Consider the following 14,528-nt stretch of genomic DNA (forward strand, 5'->3'; position numbering starts at 1 on the left):
GATATCATAAGAAACACGTTTTTTAACTATAGTTGTACTGCTGGAGTGCATATACTGCTTGAAATTTTTAATTGATTGAGGAGTTATCTTTGTGATTTTTATCCATAGTCAAGCTAGTTTACATTTTTTCCATTCGTGAACCAACCATGCAACATTCCTGCCAGAAATATCATAAGGTAACTGAAATTCCCAAGTCCTTACGGAACTTATAATCAAAGAGATGACTTTAAGGCCCTTACATGACGCATACCAAGCTAGTTTTTAGCGATTTTAATGGAAACTGAGCAATCACAATGCAGATCCTGCTAATCTTGAACAATAAGATCATACAATCTGAAAATTGTCAACTTGGTAAGAACTGACCAGGATGCGTGTGAGAAGTATAGTTGACAGTCTCGGTGGGACTAAAATGGGATGGTTAAAAATGGATAGGTTTCTTTCAACTGATCAAATGCAGGATTTGGCGGGCCTTCTCAAACCACAGGAGAACATAGTAGTGAAAAGACAAATATTGAGTTACAAAACTAACGGGACTAAAGTTTTCCAAGCTTCGGACAAGAAGGCAATCCATCATTGTCTGATGCCATATCGTCTTTCATTAATGAAAGAGAGCATTGGGAGGTGTCTTTGCTTAAGATAGATGAGGTTGTTAATGCTACATTCACACTAAGACAACCCATCATTCCACCATTCCATACAGCGCAATCTTTCATCACAATTAGGAATTTGCTAAATCCGGAAATTTGGATTTTCCTGTAAAATGGCGATCATCTCATCCTCGGTGTCACACTTTAAGAATGCTGCTGTGTACACTTGACGTTTTTAATCAAAAGGATAACAAATACAGGTGATGCGTTGTCTCTGACTTATTCCAAGTTCTATGAAACTCTTTTTAAGTCTTTTGGTCTCTGTATTGCATTTGTATTGAACAAATTACTTAATGATTCAGAAAGCTTGAAATGAATCATCGAAGACTACGACTATTTTTCCATCCAATCTTTGTGCTACCGTTGGAATTTTTTGGTAGGTCGATGCACACAACATAACCAGTGGTTAACCTGAACTAAAAGAGCGGACCAAGTGAATTTTATTTTGATCAAAGTAATGGTGGTCTAATATTTCCCTGAAAATAAGAGGGGAACTGAGACTTTCACATTTCAAAGCCAGATTACAATACAGAAATATACAGCCATCAGGATTTTTTAATGCAACATAATCTACCTAGCGTTTCCTAGGATATGGAAGCTGCGTGGACCTTACACAAAAGAGGACTACATCATTTCACTAGGTCTGTGGCAGACATAGCTGCATTTTTCATCTGTCACGTACATCACTTTCAAAGAACTGTTTTACCTCCAAAAATATCTTCAAAATGATCTCAAAGTTCTACCAGCTACATATCTTCCACCTTATGGCTTTGCAACAAAGGAACCTTACCACTGGAAGAGGGCTCCAAGCTGTTTATTCCAGAGTCATCGTCAATCCTTTGTTCTTCTTTTGCCTTCCCCCAGATTACAGCATAAAATCCCATAGATATGATAACTGCTCCAACAAAACTGCAAAATTAAGATTGAACTAAGCTTATCATTTGTGATTATAAAGGGAATGGCTAACCAAAGTAAAATATTTGCCTTTGAAATGATTCTGCTCGATACTGCTAAAGGAAAAATATGAAATTGAAAGATAGTTTTAGTACCTTCCCACATGCAGAGAATCACCTAGGAAAACGGCACTCATGAAAGCAGCAATGGCTATTGATAGTGGTTTGAAAATTACAATGTAGACAGGCCCCTTCAAGTGAAGGCCCCATATGACCACAAGAGAGGAAAAGGTTTGGAAAATTCCCTTGACAAATAGAGAAACTCACATTTAGATACTACCAATTGTCTTCTACTTAATTGTAGTTTGATCACTAAATTTCTTACTGAGTATAGCACCGCAATAACTGATACGCTAGGCCTGAGAATCCAAGAACTCAAGTTTGGTTCTGCTATTAAGCAAACTGGTGCAGAGATAATGGTCGCACATAAGTTGTACAAGAAGGCTACAATTATCTCAGCTGGGTATATCACCATAACTTGGGCCTGGAAAGATCAACCTAATTAAAGTTTAGTTCTTTGGTAAAAACTTAAAAATTTTCTAAAGTGAGGAATTTGCATAAGAGTAAATAGTTTTCCAGAAGAACCAGGGTCCCCTGGAAATATACATGTTTTACCTGAATAATGTAACAGAATGAGAAAAGAACATAGGCAACAGTGAGTGAGATCCCACCAATGACCCAATTTGATTCTGATGACTCCAGGGGCCATTCAAGTAAAACAGATGATGATGTCCAAGGTGGAGAGGAAAAAACTTTGGGACCCTTGTAGAGAACAACTACTAATGCACCTGATATTGATGCTATGGTCCCCAAGACTTTAGCTTGACTGGATGAGCTTCTCAAGGCTACTCTTTCCAATCTTGTTAGTTATGGTATCCAAGGAAAGTGAGAAAAAACAAGACTCAGGCTACTATCTTCTCAAATTTACGAGAAGTCTGAGACAAAACAACAGCAACTTATGCACAATTTTTGCTAGTAATTTATGTCACTGTCTGTATCTGACCAGATCAAATATCCTGCATATGGTCACTCCTACATTCAAAAGCTTTCATAGTATAAAATTGTGATTTTTGTGAAATTAAGCTACAATTATTAAAAAAAGATTTTAAATCTTTCTGATGAAATTGAGTGATCAGCTTTGGGTTTTTAATTCTCAACTTCTCCATTATTTATCTGTCCATCCTTTATTTTTGTAATCTTCATTGTGAGAATGATTTCAAGGCTATATGTATTTTAATTTCAAAGGCTAGTTGAAGTTTAAAGGAGCGATGCCATACGAGTATGCAAGATAAAATGTAGAGTTTGAGATGATGAAGAACTGCTAGGAGAAGAAGGAAGAAACCTGGTGAGAATAGCAAGGATGAAGGTAATAGCTGGTGTGAGATTGCTGACCGCAGAAGCCATAGTTGGGGAGCTATATTCTATACCCTTGTATGCACATACTTGAGCTGAAAACCTGCTCACAAAAGGAAAAGCGATCTTGGTTTTTCTGTTACCATCTTCTAATCTTTTTCAAGCACTAGAAACTGATGACATCCCATAAATAGAAAAAAGAAAGAAATCTACAGCTCAGTTCAATACCCAATAAGCCCTAGAAGGAAAATTCTAGAGACAAGATGGAACTTCAACCGGGGAAGCACTGCTCTACTGCAGACATCAAAAGCGAACATAGATGTATCATCCAAGTGCAAAAATTTGAATGGATTTGGACAGGAAGACAGCATGTATATGTAAACATAAGAAAGGCAAATGGAAAGACCTGGGAAAGATGAAGGATAAAGGGAGGAAAAGAATGGTGCCAATAGCATAAGAATAGGCGATGAAGATGTAGTAGCTCATCCCCTTCAAAGTTGCTGCTTTGAATAGAATGTTGAGGCCTACGTTCATGGACTCTAATGCAACCATAGCTGTGAATGGCAGGACATCGTTGTAACAAGACCATCTTGCCATGATCTTCTCTTCCCCCTCTCCTGCCTTTCACTAGTTTGAAATGGAGAAACGGTCTCTCCTATCCCCAAATCAGAGGCTATACAAGGGAATCTTTTATCTCCTATTTTGTAGCATTAACTTTCAAGGCAACATCATCTTCCTTCTCTTTTTAACCATGGTTGGTAAGTGAGGTTGTTGGCTTGTTCTAGTTCTTATGTAATCTCTTTGGTCTTGTATTGAGAAAAATGTATAATCGAGCAAAACTTTGAAAATTTGTGCATGATATCGACTTGCACACTTTAGTTTCCTTGTTTTCCACCTACACATGCTCTGGTTGAATGATCTGTTCTTTTCCACCAAAGCTGGACTTCATCAGGCGTCCGCGAGCCAAGTTGCCTGTCCTGATATATAATTTTAATAATAAATAATAAATATTAATTTTATTATAATTTTAAAATATAAATATTTTATTAATTTATCAATTAAATAATACCTCAATTAATTAATAAATTTTTAAAAATATTAATTTATACATTAAAAAAAATGAAGAGTATTTGTCAACCGACTATCGTTGGAAAGAGCATTGCCACAACAAATTTCGGTGTCCCCCATGAGTGTTTCGTTGTCTGTCGGCCCATCTCGTCATTTCAAGTCCAAGCTTTGAGATCGCCATCTTGACACCACGCCGTCGCCAAGGTGGTGCGTGGCTGAACGTGCCGCCTCCGGTAATTCTCTTTGAGTTGAAAATAACGTGAAGCTGATTCGGAGGCACGTTTTTTATACCTTCGTCGCAAGAAATTTGGAAGTAATTTATTTTTTTTGTTTTAAGATATTTCATAATTAATATTTTCAGAAAATTTATTTTAAAATAAAAATATTTTGAAAAATATTTGAGTCTCACTTGCCTGTGTGAAGGGGGACCATGCATTGTTTTTCAAGTCAACGAAAGTTTATGCCACATCACATATGTTAATGAATTTTTCAATTTTGAGGCTTATAGTTTTCTTCATAATCTCTAATATTATTGATAACTTTATTTTATAAAATTATTTTATATTTTTTTTAATTTAAAAATGATTATTATTTTTTTATTTTTAATTAATTTAGACTTTATTTTTATATATTTTTTAGTAGTTTAAGTAAGTAATTTGAGTTTATTTTCATATTATTATGTCTTATTTGTACTTTTTATTAATTGTCTGACTACAATAAATTGCATGTTGTGTGGATAACAGCTTGAGTGCTTAGGCATCGAATGCACTGCTCAGCACCTTAAAATGGCCAAGGATAGAGCTTGGGGCCCATGACTTTGCACATTATTGGCCATCCTATTTTACATCAAATGGGCAACAAATAAGGTATAAATACAATCTTTTTATAATTAAAAAAAAAAGAGATTTAGACACAAAATTAGGCAAAAGGGGGTTGGAACCAAGAGGGAAAAAGAGGAGGAAATCAAGAGATTGAAAGATCAAAAAGTAGCTCCAAAGAATTTCTCACTTTAGATTTGATTTTCTCTCTTTTAACTCTTTATGTAAAAATGTTTCATTTTGCTGGAATTTGTGTTTGTATTTTGAATATGTTGAGCTAAAACTCTTAATCTAGGATTATGGTGAAATTTAATATGTATCTTGGTTATTGTGTTAGTTTCTTACTTATTTTCTATAGAAACATTGATGTTAACTCAAATTTGAAATTATTGCCCGTTTATTTACTTGATCACCATTTAAATGTGTTTAAGTATTTAAACGATACTTAAGAGAGTTAATCTAAATTAGATCTTGATTTTAGATAACGTGTATTCACTACACTTAGAAATGAATTTAAATGTTTTGATGTGTAATTAGGATATACATACGCGTAGTTGCCACATATAGTCAATTTTTAAAACTTTAACTTTAAGAATTTAATTTAATTGTTTCCTATAGACATATAACGATTTAATATACGTTAGGTAATTATGTAATATCTTGATGGAGAATTACACATGTTTTAGGATTTGGGACTAGCATCAATTTCTATTAAGATTAAGTAATTAAGCAAACACAATTTTAAGTGAAATATTAAAGGATACCATAATCTTAGACTATTAGATCATTACTTCCACCTCAATTTGTTATTTCCACTTTATAGATTAAAATTAGTTAATTAGATTATTTTTCAATTATTTCTCAAAATTTAGTGTTCAGATAAAATTAACTTATTTTAATTTTAGTAATTAGCAACGACTAGTAAACTAACTCCTCGGAATCAACAAACTCAATTTATCATTGTATTATTTGTTACGATCATGTGCACTTGTATGTAATCTTTATTTATATTTTGCATTTAATTTTAAGCACATTTCATATCACACAAGCAAAGCAGTACTTCAATCATATAAAGTCCATAACTATAATAAAGTCAATTATTGAGTTAATGTCACAAATTAATCAAACACCAATTTACTTGGTGAATTGACAATAAATTTATAAAAATAATAATAAAAGTATGAATATAAAGGATATATAAAATTGTGTATTAATAACTTTTTTATATAAAAAAATAAAACTCACAACAGACCAATTGCTATTATATAAAACATTTCATCTACAATTTGCCAACCATATGAAGACATTTGCATATGTTTCAAAAGCACTTGATGCTTTTGTCCAAAAATTAATTCAAACAAAGACAAATATTTTAAAACATAAGAATTCTCAAATAACTAGTTACATAGACACAACAAGACAAATCCTTCCTTGTTGGAGGGCCCTTCCTCTCCCTTTGGCTGGTGCAACTGATTTATTAACCAGAAGGGGTTGTTGGCCCAAGCTGTGCTTGTCAATCCATGACCTGAAGTGGTTCAACCAGAAGAAACAAGCTAAAATAATCTCAACTCTGATCTAAGAAACTTATTAAACCTTTTGATTCCCATCGTTCTGCAGGGATAGCATTCAAATGGTTGAGGGAAGAAGCATTGAGCCAGTAAGCTACATTTCTTCATCACTGTGGCTTTGCAAAAAAGGGACCTTACAACCGGACAAGGGTCCAGAGCTAGTACTTGACCCAGAGTCATAGTAAGTCATGTCTTCCTCTTGTGCTTTTCCCCATAGTACAGCATAGAGCCCAGCTGATAAGATCAATGCTCCAATGACACTGCAACATTACCATTGAATTATGCTTGTCAAAGAGTGATTATAGAAAGAATGGCCAACCAAAAGCAGAGATGTTTGCGACATGTTTGAAATGGCTCTACTAATAACTATCAATATTGTACAACTTAAAGCGTGGCTTTAATACCTTCCAAGGTACAATGCATCACCAAGGAAAAAGGCACTCATAATGGCTGCAATGACAATTGACAATGGCCTGAATATTGCAACATACACAGGCCCCTTCAAGCGCACACCCCATGAGTGTACACCAGTGCTGAAGTTTAATGCAAAAAGACCCTAAACAAATTAAGAAAAAGAACATTTAGATAGTGCAAATTATCTCCTTACAATTGTCGTTGATGCTAATTTCTTACCGAGTATAGGATAGAAGCAGCTACTATCCTAGGTGTTGGTCTCCAGGAACTCATATTTGATTCTGCTAGAAAGCATACTGGTACAGATAAAATGGTCAGAGACAAGTTGTAGATGAAAGTCACAATCATCTCTTCTGGGTATATCTTCATAATTTGGGCCTGTAAAACAACAAACAACTCAAGTTTAGTTTATGTGAAAATTTTCTATCTAGGAAAATGCTTATAATTGAACAGTTTTCTAGAGGATCCAGGGAACCTTGCAAACTAGTTTTACCTGAATAATATACCAGAATGAAGAAAAAAGATATGACGCAGCTAGTAAGAGCCCACCAAACACCCACTTTGATTGGGATGATCCGAAAGGCTGTTGAAGCAATACAGATGATGATGACCAGCATGGGGAAGAAAGAACTTGGGGGCCCTTGTAGAGAACAACTACTGATGCACCAGATATTGATGCTATGGTGCCAATGATTTTAGCTCGAGTGCTTGCGCTTCTCAATGCTACTTTCTCCATCCTGGTTTGGAAAGACGGGAGAAAGGAAAATGAAAAATTAAGGGGCTGAAGGTGCTAACATAAACATGAAACAATAGAAAATGTTACATAAGCCTTTCTACTTCTTACATGCCAAATGGCCATCCATACCCATTCTGAAATTAAAAATCTGATTATTTTAGTCTCATCATTGGTGGGAAGTTGTAAAAGTGTTAATCATATTGCTTGCCATATTTTATTTTATATTCTTCACAAATCGCGCCCGCTTCCATTGTTTAACTAGTGGAATTCATCATGTGCCCTTAAAGTATGAATAAAATAAGAAAGGTGAGCAATCAACGTTGCTGACTAATTATTATAGTTTCACCACTATGTATTAGTTAATTGTTTCCAATTAAACGGCCATATTGGTTCAAGATAAAAGACGTAACATGTATATTATTATGTTGGAAATTCCGACGGATTAAGATGCAACAGAAAATACATACGGATAATGAAAACTAAGAGAAGGAAGAAACCTGAAGAAGACAGCAAGCATGAAGGTAAAAGCTGGTGTAAGGTTGCTGATGGCGGAAGAAAGGGTTGGGGAGCCAAGTTCTAAACCTTTATACGCACATAATTGACCTGCAAATCTGTCCCCAAACGATGAACACAGTCTTGGCATATTGTTTTGTTTTTTCTTCGGTACTATATTGTAATCTTTGTCAATCACTAGCAAAAGAGTGCATCAAATGAACAAACAAGAAATCTCTGAGCTTGAGGTTCAGTACTTCCATACCCAACAAGACTGAGAAAGCAAAGTCTGGAGATGAGAGGGACCTCAAATTTGGGAAGCCCTGTTCTGCTGCATACACCAAATAAACATCGGAGCAAATTTTTAGTGAAATTCTAAGAGAACATGCATGTGATTTAGATGATTAGAAGAAGAAAGAAAAGACCACAATAAGAAGCAGGTCAAAGGGAGGAGAGCAAGGGTGGCCAAAACGTAGGCGTAGGCCATGAAGATGTAGTAGCTCATCCCCTTTGAAGAAGCAGCTTTGAATAGAATGTTCTGGACAACGTTGGAGCACTCTACTGCTACCATGGCTGTGAATGGGAGGACATCATTGTAGCAATACCGTCTTGCCATCTCCTCTGATCTATCTCTCTCTTCCTATATCTATCTAAAATATCAGGTTTGCCAACAATATATACTCTCCCTGCTCCCCTTGCTCATTAGAATAGAAGCTAGGGAGAAAGAGAAGGAAGAGACCTGGCCCTTTCCTTCTTCGTTCTAGCATCGACGTCATCATTTTGAATTTTTAATAAAAGTTGGTGGTCATATAATTGACCGGTTGCTTAGGCCACCCAATTTACAACGCTATTTCTCAGCTCTCAATTTGTTCGCTTCCCATTGATTGCATTATGAAAATATTCTGTGATTACATAAAAAAAAAAATTGCTACATCATAAGAGTAGATGAGGTTTTGCTCAAACACACTGCTTAAAACTCCATTCTAGGAAGCTGCTCACTTTGGATTATAGTTCAGCAGATTGTTATATGAAAACTGAGAAGGGCCGTAATTGGCTGATAGACTGTCATTCTCAAAAGGGATCCATAACAGACACAGTATCAGCAACAAATCTCCCATCCTATAACTCCTTGCCTGCATAGCCTGTCAAAATCCTTTGACAAAAAATTCCTCCCAGGAGCCCACTTTTATCATTTTTTATCATTTCGTACTTTCTTCATTTCAATCCACTTGACTTTTTCTCTGTCGTGCCAATGGTTTTAGCTCGATTACTTCCTTCCTTGTTATGGCATGCAAAGAAGGGAGAAAGAAAAGGACTCAGCAAAGCTCAAGGATAGAAATATCATAAACACGAAACAGTACTGCAATAATTTTTTTTTCATTTTTTATTATGTCACAATGAACTCGAATTCATCATGGCATCTCTACCATATGGTCATCCATTCATCTTCAGGGCCCGCACCCAAAAAATAAAAAAGGAGAAGTCCAGTCAATTATTCAGAATTATTGATGGAAAGTGATAAAAAATCTGAGACTTGCAACATATTTTATTCTCCAGTGCTTATCGTTTCCCCTTGTTTACTTTATTTTGATCATCTGCCTTGAGCACCCTATTTTCCTTCCTATGGTAGAGTCCTTCATGTTTTCTTCAATAAAGGCATAAGTAATCAACATGAGCGTTTTAGTCAATGGGTTATGTGTGTTCTATACTTTTTATTTTCATAAAACAAACAAAAATAATTCATTTTATTTCTAAATTTGCATAAATAAACTAAACACTACAAATTAATAGAAAATTTTAGCCAAAACGGCACCGTGTATACCTGGTCATCAGTCATCACCCTCCCCGCTAATAAAACTTTCAGCAGTTTTCAGTTACTTCCGTCAGAGTGGACAGTAGAAAGAGGCATTCTCCATGTATGGTTCAAGCCAACTAAAAGTAAACCAACAGGTCTTAGGAATCCTGGAAAAATGCAATCATCTCAGCCATCTAAAGCAACTCCAATCCTTCCTCATAACCCAGGGCCACTCCCGAACTCAGTTCTTCATTTTCAAGCTGGTTCGCTTTTGCACACTCAAGATTTTCAACTTCTGCCATGCTCGCTTACTCTTCGATCATCTTTATGCTCCCAATATTTACTTATACACTGCTATGATTACTGCATATGCCTCTCACCCCAACCACCATGCTTCCGCCTTTGCTCTTTACCGTCACATGCTTTGCAAGGGTAAGCCAACTCCGAACCATTTTATCTACCCTCATGTCTTAAAATCAGCCCCTGAAGTTTTGGAGTCTCATGGCACACAACTGGTTCATACCCAGATTTTTAAATCGGGTTTTGGACAATTCACAGTTGTTCAAACGGCTCTGGTTGATTCGTATGCGAGGACGGGTTCGAGCATTGGCATTGCAAGAGATTTGTTTGATGAAATGGCTGATAGGAATGTTGTGTCTTGGACTGCTATGGTTTCTGGGTATATGAAGGTAGGGGATGTTGGGAAGGCTCTTTTGCTTTTCGAGGAGATGCCTAATAGAGATGTTCCGTCTTGGAATGCTGTCATTGCAGGGTGCACACAGAATGGATTGTTTTCTGAGGCTATTTCACTCTTGAGAAGGATGGTTGTTGGGGGGAAACAAGGAGTTCATAGGCCTAATCAGGTTACAGTTGTGTGTAGTCTGTCAGCTTGTGGACACAATGTGATGTTTCAGCTCGGTAAATCGCTCCATGGTTATGTTTATAGAAACGGTGTTGGTGATGATTGTTTAGTAGCTAATGCTTTGATAGATATGTATGGTAAATGTGGGAGCCTAGAAACGGCAAGAAGGATTTTTGAAATGAGCTCAAAGAAAAACTTAACATCTTGGAACTCCATAATCAATTGTTTTGCACTTCACGGACAAAGTGAAAAGGCAATTAGTCTGTTTGAGGAGATGATCAAGTGTGGAGCCGAGGGTGTAAGACCAGATGCTGTTACCTTTATCGGTCTGTTGAATGCTTGTACACATGGAGGATTGGTTGAAAAAGGTCGTGCTTATTTTGAGTTGATGACTAGCAGTTACAACATTGAACCTCGGATTGAGCACTATGGTTGTTTAATTGATCTTCTTGGTAGAGCAGGTCAGTTTGAAGAAGCATTGGAAGTCATCAATGCTATGAAAATGGAGCCTGATGAGGTCGTTTGGGGCTCATTGCTAAATGGGTGTAAAATATATGGTCACACGGATTTGGCAGAGTTTGCAGTAAAAAAACTGATTGAAATTGACCCAAACAATGGTGGTTATGGCGTAATGCTGGCAAATTTATATGGAGAGTTGGGAAAATGGGATGAGGTTCGCAAAGTAAGGAAGAAGTTGAAGGAACAGAATTCTTACAAGATCCCAGGTTGCAGTTGGATCGAGGTAGATAGCCAAGTTCATCAATTCTATTCTGTTGATAAGACTCATCCTAGAACTGATGAGATATACAATATCCTGGAAAGCGTGGTTGGTTTGTACTAAGCTCATACTAGTTTGGTACCTTTGCCAGCCTTAGTCCAAATTGTTAACTGTGGCTCATGTGTTCTTTTATTAGTGACAAACTGTGGCTCATAAGTTCAGAAGCCTGGAACAGTTCTAATTGGAATGTTTTGCCCAGAAGCAAGAGCTTGCTTAGCTGTTGCAGCACCGTGGTGGAACATGTGAAACTGAATGATATTTCCAGCATGCTTTTAACGGAATTTACGGGAAAGAATGAAACTTCCCTGCCAACTACCACTGCTATGGTACATGATGTGCAAATCAGAACTGCTGAAGCTCTAGAGGTGCAAGGGTAAAGAGAGTTCAGAGCTGAAATGGCACTGTTTTTTGATGTTTCCACCAACATATTTCTCAAAAAGGAATGAGAAATGGAGAACAAGAGCAAAAACTAAGATTGTTTGTTTTAGCCAATTATACGGCTCTTTTTCTTTGTATTCTTCTAACAAGATGTAGAAACATTTTTACATGATTTAACTGCTCGGGATTAGAGGATCCTTTTGGCCGGATGATTCCAGGCGAGAAACTTCATTTTCCAAGACCATGTTCTTCTCTTTTGCTTGTCCCCACATCACGGTGTAGAATCCGATTGCAATAATAACGGATCCAATCACACTGCAAGAGAAACAGATCAAGGCCAATTTACTCTTTCTTTAGTTGCAGCAGTGTACATAAGATATCAGGAAAGCAATCATGAACCTTACTCAAAACTTAAGCCTGAATCACCATCAGTTAGATGGCTTTATCTTTTACATGAAATTTTGTTTACAATTTTTCTCATGAATTACCTTTATATCAATTGAATCTAAGTCTGTGATGTTCTAATGTTGGTGTGTGTTTGAAATTGATATCTGGTGGTTACTTAGGCAACTCATTAACGAGTATTTTTAAGTTCAGACTTCAAGTAGAGTATGACATACCTCCCTAGATAAAGAGTATCACCAAGAAATATGACTGTCAGGACTACAGCAACAACAATTCCCAAGGGTTTGAACATGGAAACATACACGGGTCCCTTCTTCTGTAAGCACCATGTATGAATAGCAATTCGAAACAAACTCCCAAATATTGCCTGCAAATGGAAAAAATTGATGCTAAATAACACAGAATATCCCAATAGGAATCTTAAACAGAGGTTTCTATTCAACCCTGTTTTGGGTTTCTCCCAAATATCAATTTATAGAATAGCTCTTAGCGGGAAAAAGTGATTAATCCAGCAACAAACTGTTTAAACTTTAACATATGAAACTTCTAAACATCATTAAAGAGTCTTGTAACGATGAACACTTCATCTAGGCTTTGATGGTTATTAATTCTTACCGTGCACACAATGGCAGCCACTTCAACATTAGACTTCAACTTCCATGCAGTTGGACTTCTTTCCAAAATTAGAGAGAAAACCAAGGATTGGATGGTTATAAAGAATGTATAGAAGAAGACTGTCGTCATCTTATCTGGATACTCCTTCACAGTGGCTGCCTGAAAGCATGAAATCATGGCTATGGTTATCCTCCATAATGGGTCACATATGATCATTAATTTGCTACAAGCAGAACAACACAACTTTTCCTAGCAGAAATTTTCGCCCATTACAAAAAAAAGTAAGTCTGAAGATGTGAAATCATTAATGGTGAATCCAAACTGAGCGTTCATATCATACCTGAACAACATTCCATGTTGCAGATGATAGGCAAACCAATACAATAAGAAAGCCTCCAATAATCCACTTAGATTGATCTGAGAGATGTAAATTCTGAGGAAAGTTTGAAGGAGATGAAGCCATCAGGACAGAAGGACCTTTATAGAGAGTCACTACAAATGCTCCTGTCACAGCTACAACAGCACCCAAGGCTTTTGCTTGACTGCTTGATCTTCCTAATTCCAGCTTTTCCATCCTATAGCTCAAAACATCATTAAATATGTATCATTAGGGAAAAGGATTTGTCTCTCACTCATAAAGAGCAGAAAACATAACTGCTAACTTTTACTTTCTTCATTATTCCACCCCCCACCCACCTTTTTTTATCACTCTGGTATTACATACTCGGTCTGTGAATTTAATATACCCTTGATCAATTTAAAAGTAAAATTTTCTGCTCAAACTTAGACCATTTTTCCTTACTACCTGAAGATTACTGCAAGCAGGAAAGTGAAAATGGGGATAAGATTTACTAAAGCCGATGAGAGAGTAGGAGAGCTGTACTTGACTCCAGTAAGATATACAATCTGTCCCGAGCTTCTGCAAAAGAGAAATTTTCTGTTGTCAAACAGTAGGCCTAGAAGAGGAAAACAAAATTCCAAAAGAATGTAAGGTTGATCATATAAGTTCAACACAGATGCCAAATTTTCAGTACCAACATGAACTGTGTTCTATTTTTCCCATTACCCTATCAAGCCCAGGAGGAAGAATCGCCAAAGCAGTGAGAAAGTCAAAGGAAGTTGCTTATTTCTGCACAAGTAAAATTCAGGAAGGTTGGAAACGATTCTCTCATAAAACATCAAAGTTTTTCAGCTATGAGCCAATAGTAACAAGGAGAAACAAGGAACAAGAAACAACACCTGCAAAAGATGAGGTATGGGAGAAGGATCAAGGTACCAAGAGCATTATAGTAGACAACTGAAACAATGTTGCTCATTCCTTTTGTTAAAGCTGCCTTACTGATCACTGAGATACCCACATCTGTACACTCCACTGTTATCATTGCCACAAACGGTGCTGCACTCCATAGGTAAGAAGTTAACCCCATCTTTTCACCAGGAAAATTTTGCAGGCCTTTTTTTGCCTGATAATTGCCCTTTTTTTCAGCCGCAGGCTGGAGGGAGAGAGATATGTACAGATATTTTGTCTTCAAACTAGGAAAACATGACTCATATATGATGTATCTGACCCCACTAGGAAAGCAACAGGTTGCTGCAATTGGTTTAATTATAACATGTGTCTTTAAATACTTTATGCCACAAAAAGC

The 14,528-nt window shown here is 36.5% G+C and overlaps 4 protein-coding genes across 6 annotated transcripts; 1 reads left to right on the top strand and 3 right to left on the bottom strand.

Annotated features, from left to right (window-relative positions):
• Positions 1 to 1,064: 1,064 nt before the first annotated feature.
• On the bottom strand, positions 1,065 to 3,893 carry LOC110427755 (WAT1-related protein At5g40240-like). The gene is made up of 7 exons (XM_021443339.2): positions 3,360 to 3,893; positions 3,182 to 3,247; positions 2,943 to 3,056; positions 2,216 to 2,459; positions 1,926 to 2,084; positions 1,697 to 1,845; positions 1,065 to 1,556 (listed from the first exon to the last, which is right to left on the bottom strand). The coding sequence occupies exons 1-7, from the start codon at positions 3,548 to 3,550 to the stop codon at positions 1,394 to 1,396; spliced, it is 1,086 nt and encodes a 361-aa protein (XP_021299014.1). The 5' UTR covers positions 3,551 to 3,893; the 3' UTR covers positions 1,065 to 1,393.
• Positions 3,894 to 6,050: 2,157 nt separating this feature from the next.
• On the bottom strand, positions 6,051 to 10,009 carry LOC110427797 (WAT1-related protein At5g40240-like). Of its 3 annotated transcripts, none has more exons than XM_021443402.2 (8): positions 9,872 to 10,009; positions 8,478 to 9,327; positions 8,315 to 8,380; positions 8,055 to 8,168; positions 7,315 to 7,558; positions 7,041 to 7,199; positions 6,812 to 6,963; positions 6,051 to 6,667 (listed from the first exon to the last, which is right to left on the bottom strand). In XM_021443402.2, exons 2-8 carry the CDS (start codon positions 8,663 to 8,665, stop codon positions 6,502 to 6,504), a joined length of 1,089 nt encoding a protein of 362 aa, XP_021299077.1. In that variant the 5' UTR covers positions 8,666 to 9,327; positions 9,872 to 10,009; the 3' UTR covers positions 6,051 to 6,501. The 3 variants fall into 3 exon arrangements, with proteins under 3 accessions (XP_021299077.1, XP_021299076.1, XP_089641675.1); XM_021443401.2 differs by having other exon boundaries at positions 8,475 to 9,327; XM_089785549.1 differs by lacking the exons at positions 8,478 to 9,327; positions 9,872 to 10,009 and having other exon boundaries at positions 8,055 to 8,160; positions 8,315 to 8,371.
• On the top strand, positions 9,878 to 11,582 carry LOC110427796 (Pentatricopeptide repeat (PPR) superfamily protein). The gene has a single exon (XM_021443400.1). The coding sequence runs from the start codon at positions 9,964 to 9,966 to the stop codon at positions 11,545 to 11,547; it is 1,584 nt and encodes a 527-aa protein (XP_021299075.1). The 5' UTR covers positions 9,878 to 9,963; the 3' UTR covers positions 11,548 to 11,582.
• Positions 11,583 to 11,720: 138 nt separating this feature from the next.
• On the bottom strand, positions 11,721 to 14,410 carry LOC110427798 (WAT1-related protein At3g28050-like). Its single transcript, XM_021443403.2, has 7 exons — positions 14,122 to 14,410; positions 13,949 to 14,011; positions 13,688 to 13,801; positions 13,223 to 13,457; positions 12,883 to 13,041; positions 12,483 to 12,634; positions 11,721 to 12,177 (listed from the first exon to the last, which is right to left on the bottom strand). The coding sequence occupies exons 1-7, from the start codon at positions 14,307 to 14,309 to the stop codon at positions 12,036 to 12,038; spliced, it is 1,053 nt and encodes a 350-aa protein (XP_021299078.1). The 5' UTR covers positions 14,310 to 14,410; the 3' UTR covers positions 11,721 to 12,035.
• Positions 14,411 to 14,528: the final 118 nt, after the last annotated feature.

This window comes from Theobroma umbraticum, unplaced genomic scaffold, assembly GCF_002168275.2.
Source record: "Theobroma umbraticum cultivar Fairchild unplaced genomic scaffold, ASM216827v3 scaffold_239.0, whole genome shotgun sequence".
Lineage (NCBI taxonomy): Eukaryota > Viridiplantae > Streptophyta > Magnoliopsida > Malvales > Malvaceae > Theobroma > Theobroma umbraticum.

What these genes read in the sequence shown, in the direction of transcription:
- LOC110427798 (XM_021443403.2), bottom strand. Translation starts at nt 14,309, where the DNA reads ATGGGGTTAACTTCTTACCTATGGAGTGCAGCACCGTTTGTGGCAATG. An exon ending in CCATACCTCATCTTTTGCAG is followed by an intron (nt 14,012 to 14,121) that starts GTGTTGTTTCTT and finishes TTACTTGTGCAG; the next exon opens with AAATAAGCAACTTCCTTTGA. An exon ending in CTGCTTGCAGTAATCTTCAG is followed by an intron (nt 13,458 to 13,687) that starts GTAGTAAGGAAA and finishes TTTGAGCTATAG; the next exon opens with GATGGAAAAGCTGGAATTAG.
- LOC110427796 (XM_021443400.1), top strand. Translation starts at nt 9,964, where the DNA reads ATGTATGGTTCAAGCCAACTAAAAGTAAACCAACAGGTCTTAGGAATC.
- LOC110427797 (XM_021443401.2), bottom strand. Translation starts at nt 8,665, where the DNA reads ATGGCAAGACGGTATTGCTACAATGATGTCCTCCCATTCACAGCCATG. An exon ending in TTGACCTGCTTCTTATTGTG is followed by an intron (nt 8,381 to 8,474) that starts GTCTTTTCTTTC and finishes TGGTGTATGCAG; the next exon opens with CAGAACAGGGCTTCCCAAAT. An exon ending in ATGCTTGCTGTCTTCTTCAG is followed by an intron (nt 7,559 to 8,054) that starts GTTTCTTCCTTC and finishes TTTCCAAACCAG; the next exon opens with GATGGAGAAAGTAGCATTGA.
- LOC110427755 (XM_021443339.2), bottom strand. Translation starts at nt 3,550, where the DNA reads ATGGCAAGATGGTCTTGTTACAACGATGTCCTGCCATTCACAGCTATG. An exon ending in TTATTGCGGTGCTATACTCA is followed by an intron (nt 1,846 to 1,925) that starts GTAAGAAATTTA and finishes CTATTTGTCAAG; the next exon opens with GGAATTTTCCAAACCTTTTC. An exon ending in GATTCTCTGCATGTGGGAAG is followed by an intron (nt 1,557 to 1,696) that starts GTACTAAAACTA and finishes TTAATTTTGCAG; the next exon opens with TTTTGTTGGAGCAGTTATCA.